We start from the raw sequence: 8,745 nt of genomic DNA, 5'->3' as shown, positions 1-8,745 counted from the left end.
AAGTATATTCGGCTCAGCGGCTGCTCGGACGCCTACAGGCTTCTCGGCCCAGCAGAGGAGGCCCACCAAGATGGCGTAAATTAAGTCAAGGACGAAGCATCAGGACGTCTATATAAGGGAAAGTGGAGACAACGAGAGAAGGATCCGAAATCACTGACTAACACTTGGCGGCTAGATTAGGGTTTTCACCTTTGCTTCATCTCGCCGTTAGTTGTACTTTTCCGGTAGCTCATCGAGCCACCGGCTTCCTTTCTGTCGCACTCTCTTCGTTTCCTTTGTAACCGACTGAACGTTTTCTTCGACCATAAATAAGACGTCTTTGTTAAAACCCATATCTTCTTTATTACCGTTTTCCGATCAAACACTGTTGCAATCCTAAGTATATATCAAGCTACGTATACTTACAAGATGGATAATAAGATGAAGATTTTCCTTCAATCAAATGAAGCAGCACGCTTGAATCTTCTTCTCCACATGTTCGTTGCTGCATGGTGGCATCTTTCGGAGATAGCTTCATCAGCAACAGATATTACTCGAGATTTCAGTTCATAGACACATTGGAAATTTTCAAATTATGCAACTGTACCGAAATATTGTATGAACAAATCATTCAAATACGTTGTTCAACAAATTGGAAGGGTCCACAAGTGTCTTAGTTAATAGATGACAGTATAGAGATACACCAATGAAAACGATCAAGAAACTAAAATCATTATTTTACAGAAATCACAACCAAGATCCCAAAAAACAAGAAGGAATATAGTGAAAAAGAGATATCCCAATGTGGTCACGTGTTACATGGAAAAGTTTAATGATTGGTAGGTGTAGAGAGAGCTGGTTATAATGTTGGAAATAAAGGAATAATGAAACAGTCGTAATTAAACGGACAAATGGACTTGTTTCCGTTTGATTTGCGATGAACATGCATTGACTGACGGCCTGACTAATTTAAACGCAGCGGTTGCAGTTGCGGATGCGGGAGTTTGCGGATGCGGATGGTTGCGGTTTCAAGCGTTATTAAGCGTTTTGTATAACTAGTGCAACGTTTGAAAATTGTTGCGTTTGCAGGATATTTGTGACTGGTTGATTATAAGATATTGCAGCGGTTTAATAATAAATTACCTATATTAATGTATTATAACATTATAAAAATATAAAAAACATACTATTGTAATAAAATATAATAATTATAAATATAATAATACAAATATTATTTTTATTTATGAAAATTTTAAAGTAGTTGAAAGTTATAGTTTTAATAAAATTTGTTTTGAAAATTTATATTAAAAAATTTTAAAAATATTTTATTTCGTTTTATATATGTGTATATCTTTATATATGTGTGTATATAAATGTTTAAAAATTCTAATAAAAGTTAGTTTAAAGTTTTTATAAAACAAATTATGATACTATTTGTGAATTTTAATTAATATATAAAATATGTATATATATTTTTTTATAATATTTCTATTTTAAAATTTTAATTTTAAAATATTTTTGAAAAGAATTTTATATTTATTTTTTCATCTGCAACCGTAACCGCAAACGCTAGATGGAACTAGTTTTTGAGTTTAAGAGGTTCGGAGTGATTTGGAGCGGTTTGTATGATTGTTTCGAAAAGCTGTCAACCGCTAACAACCGCAAATGCTGCGGGTGGTGGCGGAAAACGAGAACCAGTCGGCCCTGAGTTATGGAGCGCGTTCACATCTGATCAATGTTTAACCTAAAGAAAAAGTAGACGAGATCCATATGCTGTTACGGCGTCGTATTTCCTAAACCCCCTATTTTGTTTTAACTCTTTAAGCTTCCCCACAGTGGTCAAAGTCTCTCTCCGTTGTAAGTTAATCGGAGGCAATGGAAACAGAAGCGGAGAGAAACGATGACGCCACAATCACCGCCGTCAAAGACATGAGAGCTCGATTGGAGAATCGAATCCGAACCCAACACGACGCACACTTGGATCTCCTATCGTCTCTCCAATCCGTAGTCCCCGACATAGTCCCATCGCTCGATCTCTCTCTCCGACTCATCTCTTCCTTCACGAAACGACCTTTCGCCGCAACACCTCCTTTGCCCGAACCCAAGAAGCACCACCCGATCGTCAAATCAGAACCCGAACAAGGTCACGACTCGAAACCACCGATGCTTATCGATTCCGGTGGCTCCGGCGCCGAAGCAGATGGATCGAGTGGGAGTCCGATGGCTCTCGTGAGAGCAATGGTGGCAGAGTGTTTGCTCCAGCGAGTACCATGGTCGGCGACTGATTCGTCGAGTGTGGGGAGGAAGCTCGAGAATGACCAGAACGCGAGACCCGCGGAGAAAGCAGCGCTGCGTGACTTAGGTGGAGAGTGTGGGGCCATTCAGGCCGTAGAGACTGCTCTCAAGTCGATTGCCGAAGAGAACGGTTCGGTTGAGTTGGAGGAGTTCGAGGTGAATGGGACGGCTCGAATCATGGTCTTGGCTATTGATCGAACCAGGTTGCTCAAGGAGCTTCCTGAGAGTTTTAACGAATCGGGTCGGGTCGTGGAAGCCCCTAATAACAACTCCACGGTCTCCGGCAATGGCGGGTTTGGGGTTTCCGCGTCGGGTAATTTTCCTAGACCCGAGATGTGGCCGATGATGAATGCAGGGATGATGGGGATGCATCATCATCCAATGGGGATGATCGGTAGGCCACCACCGTTTCCTCTACCTTTGCCTTTGCCAGTGCCGGTGAATCAGAAGGTTAGAAGCGAGGATGATGATTTGAAAGACGTTGAGGCTCTTCTGAGTAAGAAGTCTTTTAAGGAGAAGCAGCAGTCCAGGGCTGGTGAGGAGCTGCTTGATCTCATTCACCGTCCTACCGCCAAAGAAGCCGCTACTGCTGCTAAGGTAAACACGCTCCTTATTTTAGCTAGTTCAAGTTATGCTTCCTTCTTATGGAATGTGAATGCCAGTTTATTAGAAGCTTTCCATAGTATTGTTCACAACTGATTTGATAAGTTATGTTGATCCAAAGCTGGAGAAGTTATTTGCCATGTTATGATTCTAAGTATTTTGTTATCAAGATTACATGGGAGAAAATACTACTCCCTCTGTGTTCTCAAGAATCGGAGTTCTCAGCATTGTGTTAGAATTACTACAAGGGGAAAAGCAAAGAGCTATATGGCTGAGATGCTTGTTTCTTCTGTTTGGGTGATGATAGTTATGGATTCTGTGATCTCTCTTTTCAAAACTTGTGTGTTTGTTGTGACTTCACTTGCCTCAACTCGTCTACATGTTACGTTTTCTTTGTTTTTATCCATATTACGATTGGTTCTTGTGAATGACTGGTGCATTTGTTATGCGCTTCACAGTTTAAAAGCAAAGGAGGATCACAGGTTAAGTATTACTGTAGGTATTTAACTAAAGAGGATTGCCGTCTTCAGTGTGGTGCCCACTTTGCCTGCACCAAGGTTTGCGTTTTTGTTTTGATGTCTATGGTGCTTTACCAGTAGATGCTTAGTTCTTATGACTTATAATATGCTTCCAGAGACATTTTCGTCGACTAATTGCTTCACATACGGACGTCAGCCTAGGAGACTGTTCCTTTCTCGATACTTGTCGTCACATGAAGGTAACTCTCTTTACTTCGGTTCATCTCATGTAGATAAAACGGCAATTGAGCAATGTTTTTTTTGGATTCGGACAGACTTGCAAATACGTGCATTACGAGCTTGACATGGCTGACGCAATGATGGCTGGTCCAGATAAGGCACTGAAGCCTCTTCGTGCTGATTACTGTTCGGAAGCTGAACTTGGTGAGGCACAATGGATTAACTGCGACATCCGTAACTTTAGAATGGACATTTTGGGAACTTTTGGAGTTGTTATGGCGGATCCACCATGGGACATTCACATGGAACTTCCATATGGAACAATGGCTGATGACGAGATGCGCTCACTCAATGTTCCCTCGTTGCAGACTGACGGTTTGATCTTCCTCTGGGTCACCGGTCGTGCAATGGAGCTAGGCCGTGAATGGTACTTTGAAACTTCTCAATCACCTTTTTACTTGGAAGTTTCTTTACTGTTTTGCTTTTTTGGTTAAAGCTTGGAGCATTGGGGATACAAGCGAGTGGAAGAGATCATATGGGTGAAGACGAATCAGCTTCAACGTATCATACGAACAGGAAGAACAGGGCATTGGCTCAACCATAGCAAAGAGCATTGTCTGGTTGGAATCAAAGGAAACCCAGAAGTCAACAGAAACATCGACACTGATGTGATTGTTGCAGAGGTTAGGGAGACAAGTCGGAAGCCAGACGAGGTTTGTCCATATTACTTTGTTGTATATGATTCTTGGAGTCTTCTTGTGAAAAAAAAAATGATTGAACCAGTTTGTTACCGTAACAGATGTATGCAATGTTAGAGAGGATCATGCCAAGAGCAAGAAAGCTAGAGTTATTTGCCCGTATGCACAATGCTCATGCCGGGTAATGTTAATAATACTTATTATTGTCATCTGATTAGTAAGTGTGACTTGTTTGCTGATGTTGTGAATCTTTTGGGTCTCTATAGATGGCTGTCACTTGGGAACCAGCTAAGTGGAGTCCGGTTAATAAACGAAGGTCTTCGAGCTCGGTTTAAGGCATCATACCCTGACGTAGATGTGCAACCACCATCACCACCAAGAGCTTCAACAATGGAGACAGACAACGAACCAATGGCGGTTGACTCAATCACAGCTTAGTTGAATTGAAAGGAAAAAAAAAACTAGAGCGAATAATCTCAGCTTTGTTGAGCTAACGACCGTGATCATGTTGACTTTTGAAAGAGTAACATTTTGTGGCATGCTTGTAATCTAAATCTTTATGAAAATGCAAGGAAAAAGCTTTTTTGAAGCCTTCAAAACAACACTAACGAACATTGTAACAGTGACAATAACATTTTTCAACTAATACCCAAAAAATTAAGATAGGTTTAGTACGATTTTTCGAGAATTCATTGCTATCAAAATGTAACCAAGATTAAAAACTTAAAAACACTTTTAAAGTCAACCCAATGCGTATCTAGAGAATTAAAATAGAATTAAATTAAAAATATGAGAAGCAAAATTTTACAAGAACCGGTTTCTTAAAGAGAGATTCCAAGAACGCTCAAGAAACACCAAAGACACATGTCTTTACTAATTTTGTTTTAAGAATATAAATTTAAATGTGTAACCAAATAAGAAAAATACTAAAACTATTAATTATTTATATTGCTAAGATACTGAAAAAAGTATCTCCAACCACTAGATGTGCTCTAAAAGAAAAATAAGCTAAATATATTTTGAAGTTAGACCCATCCACGAATTCTGCACAACCTGTGTTCAAAAACAACCAAACGAATGTTCTTTTTAATTAAACAGGCCATAGCTCAAACGAAACCAATTAGAGGCAAAAAGGAAAAATAGAACCAAAAGTCTCAGCTTTGTGGATCTAGACCGTTGAAATTGCAGTCTCTGATGAGCTAACGACCGTGATCATGTTGGTTTATGAAAGAGTTAACGTTTGCGACATGATTCTAATAAAAACACTGACCAAACAACATTAACGAAACATTGAAAAACGCAAAATCACATTTTATTTTTAAGAAACTGTAACGGAATTACATGCTTATTCGCTCCAGTACTTCTCATCGTCAACATCCTTCCCGTTATCCAACGAATCTTCACCGTCCGATTCGTTGACCAAACCCATCTTGAATCTCCTGACATCTTCCACAGCAGCGTTCCTGAACAGCCCAATATCGACGGTTCCGGCCACCATGTTATAACCACGTTCCCGGATCGCCGCGGGTCCGTCGTGTGGCATCGCGAACCCTGACAAGTAGGCCCCGCCTTTCTCTGGATCTGACGTCAGCACCGCCTTCTCCGCTCTCCTCATCATCTCTCTCACTTTCTTATGCCCCGGGTCCCACAAGTATCCCATGCTCGCGCTCAGATCCAACGGTCCCATCTGCACGCAGTCAACACCATCGACGGCTGCGATCTCATCAGCTTTCTTCACTCCTTCGGCCGACTCCACCTGGCACATGATGAGTAACTCGTCAGCGTAATTACCTAAATACCCTTCGTCGATTCCGTACTTGGACGCTCGCACCACCGTGTGCGCCGAACCACGGATCCCCTCAGGAGGAAACCGGCAGTACGACACCGCTTTGGTCGCGTCCTTGCGAGATTCGATCATCGGAAACATGATTCCCTGTGGGCCTAGATCTAAGGCCTTTTTGGCCCATGTAGGACAGTTCTCCGGTAAGCGAAGAACGGCGGCTACACCGGCGGCGTTAAGAGCTCGGATGCAGTCTAGAGCTTCCGGTATGCCGCCGTGACCGTGTTCCATGTCAACGACGACGTAATCGTAGCCGGAGTGAGCAGCGATCTCGGCTAGAGTCGGCGAAAAGGAGAGCAAGAACATGCCGTAGAGAGTTTCTCCTCCTTGGAGGCGGGATTTCAGTGAGGTTTTGGATCGGGTGGCGATTCCTTCCACGGTGGGAGAAGCGATGGCGGCGGCGGGGGAGTGATCAGCGGGAGATGAAGAGAATCGGATTGGAGTTAGGGTTTTCCTGGAAAATGTAACCGTGGATCTGACGGAGTTGGAATTTGAAGGTGATGGTTTCCCGATGATCGGAGAAGAGGAGTTAAAGAGATGTGCCAAATCTGTGTTGACTGTGGAGAAGATTGTAGCGGTGGCCATGGCGGTGTATGACCTGGGAAGTGTCGACAGTGGCCTTTTGCTTAATTCAAGTGTTTGGTAATGGATTAGTCGTACTGGCCGAAAACCTAGTTAGCTTCAAGTGTTTATCATCGTTTCCGAGCCAGACCAATGAACTTCATGCTGTTTTATCTTCGTTCAAAAACGGCACAATGTGTCACTCGCCCCTAATCAGATGCCACTAAAATTAAGGATAATTCAAGCTTTTCTTCAAAACAAAGCACTGATATCTGAATATCTTACTTGATATCAACAAAATTACGTAACGAGATTAAAAATATTAAAAGAAAAATCCATCTAGGGTGAAGTCTTGACAAGGAAACTGAAAACATACAATCATGCCTTGTACGAGAAAGAGGAGACTTTCTGCTATACCATGAAGCTATAAGATTCTTATCAAACACAACACTGCATCAGACCAAGGTTTGGCAGTTCCATGTATTTTATACGTTTTTGTTTTTCATTTCTTTTAGTTTTTGGTTTAGTTCGGCTATAGTAAGACTTGGAACCGATAATTTGTGATAAATTGATAATTAAGTTAAAAATATCAAGTAACTCAAGTGAAATATATAAAATATCTGATGATTTTGAATATTTTACATAAATACATTCAAATAATTTTGGATGCAATAATTGACTTCCCCAGCACGCAACCTTTTTGATGCAATAATTTTATAAGAGGATATTTGAAGCTTTTCTTCATAAAAAAGACTGAATATCTTAGTTGATACCATCACAGAGATATTTAAAATATTAAAGTACAATCCCGTATAAGGATTTGGGTAGTTGGGTGAAGCCTTACAACACCCGCAATGGTGTTACCCAAAAAAGAGTCCTTAGAAAAAATGTATTTTGATTTTTTAAGTATTATTCTTTTTTCAGATAAAAAAAAATATATATCAACCAATCACGGATCGCCACATGTCGTAGGGACCCGCAAATAGTGTAAGGATTCAATAAGAAAGAATCTTTATTTAAGAATTTTAATGATTGAATCCTTAACTTTTGGTGGAATCTACTGATTATTTAATTATTATTTTTTTGAAGTAATTTGACTTCCATTGCAGATGCTCTTATAAAGAAATTGAAAACACACAAAGCATGCCTTGTACGAGGGAGGAGACTTTGTGCTTTTTTTTATCACACCCAGGTTTGGGCATTTGAATATTATCCGGTTTAGTTCATTTTTTCTAATATTTTTATTCAAAATGGAAGAATTATTCATGTATAAATAAATTTTGGTCGGTTTCAGTTCAATTCTTTTAAGTTTTAGTTTAGTTGGATAGAAAAACTTAGAATCGCGCAAAACTTGGAATTTTTCAAGTTCAGTACAAATTTAAAGTAATATTTGGATAATTTAATTAAAATATTGGATAATTCAGATTGTTTGTATAAAATATTGTGTAACTTTTTTATTTTGCATAAAAATACTAAGGGTATTTTTCAAAACCAACCCACAATTTTTAGTCAAACCCAAAACCAATCTTTTTTTTGTCATTACTATTCATCAATAAAATTTTCATACTATTCTTATGTTTTTGAATTATTCACAAAATTGCCATTTTTATTTTATTTTTTATTAATTTCGAAATTAACAAAAAACCAAATACACCCTAACCATTTCTTCTTATTTACAAAAATGTCATCATCATCAATTTTTCCAACCACCATGAACCACCATTTTTGAGCTCTAAAGCTCAAGAATTCAATTTTCAACCACTTTTTTTCTCATTCTAACCCAAAAAACTTCATTTCCTCTCATCTCCTCTACATTTCCATCTAAAAAACTCTCATAACTTTCATTTTCATAATCACAAACTTCATATTTTCGAGTTTCTTCATTAGTGAATAGTCAAAGATGTTTCTTTTTGCCCATATTTGGAGTTTGGACGGTTGAAAAGGTTGGAAACGAAGTTTACACAGGAAAAAGGTAACTATTTACATGGTTTTCGTTCTTTTTCAGATCTGTGTCGCAACGGTAGACTGTTTTGTATGTCTACGCCTCCGTGGAGACTTAAGATGCAGTCTT

The 8,745-nt window shown here is 39.5% G+C and overlaps 2 protein-coding genes across 2 annotated transcripts; one reads left to right on the top strand and one right to left on the bottom strand.

Moving 5' to 3' along the window:
• Positions 1-1,789: 1,789 nt before the first annotated feature.
• LOC106319315 (N6-adenosine-methyltransferase MT-A70-like) lies at positions 1,790-4,839 on the top strand. Its single transcript, XM_013757598.1, has 7 exons — positions 1,790-2,871; positions 3,336-3,434; positions 3,512-3,595; positions 3,671-4,002; positions 4,072-4,288; positions 4,375-4,454; positions 4,540-4,839. Exons 1-7 carry the CDS (start codon positions 1,855-1,857, stop codon positions 4,709-4,711), a joined length of 2,001 nt encoding a protein of 666 aa, XP_013613052.1. The 5' UTR covers positions 1,790-1,854; the 3' UTR covers positions 4,712-4,839.
• Positions 4,840-5,468: 629 nt separating this feature from the next.
• LOC106312967 (2-keto-3-deoxy-L-rhamnonate aldolase) lies at positions 5,469-6,804 on the bottom strand. Its single transcript, XM_013750678.1, has one exon. The coding sequence runs from the start codon at positions 6,696-6,698 to the stop codon at positions 5,619-5,621; it is 1,080 nt and encodes a 359-aa protein (XP_013606132.1). The 5' UTR covers positions 6,699-6,804; the 3' UTR covers positions 5,469-5,618.
• Between the last annotated feature and the right edge of the window lie 1,941 nt (positions 6,805-8,745).

The sequence above is a fragment of the Brassica oleracea genome, chromosome C9, assembly GCF_000695525.1.
Source record: "Brassica oleracea var. oleracea cultivar TO1000 chromosome C9, BOL, whole genome shotgun sequence".
Classification (NCBI taxonomy): Eukaryota; Viridiplantae; Streptophyta; class Magnoliopsida; order Brassicales; family Brassicaceae; genus Brassica; species Brassica oleracea.
This window is presented reverse-complemented; position numbering and strand designations above follow the sequence as displayed.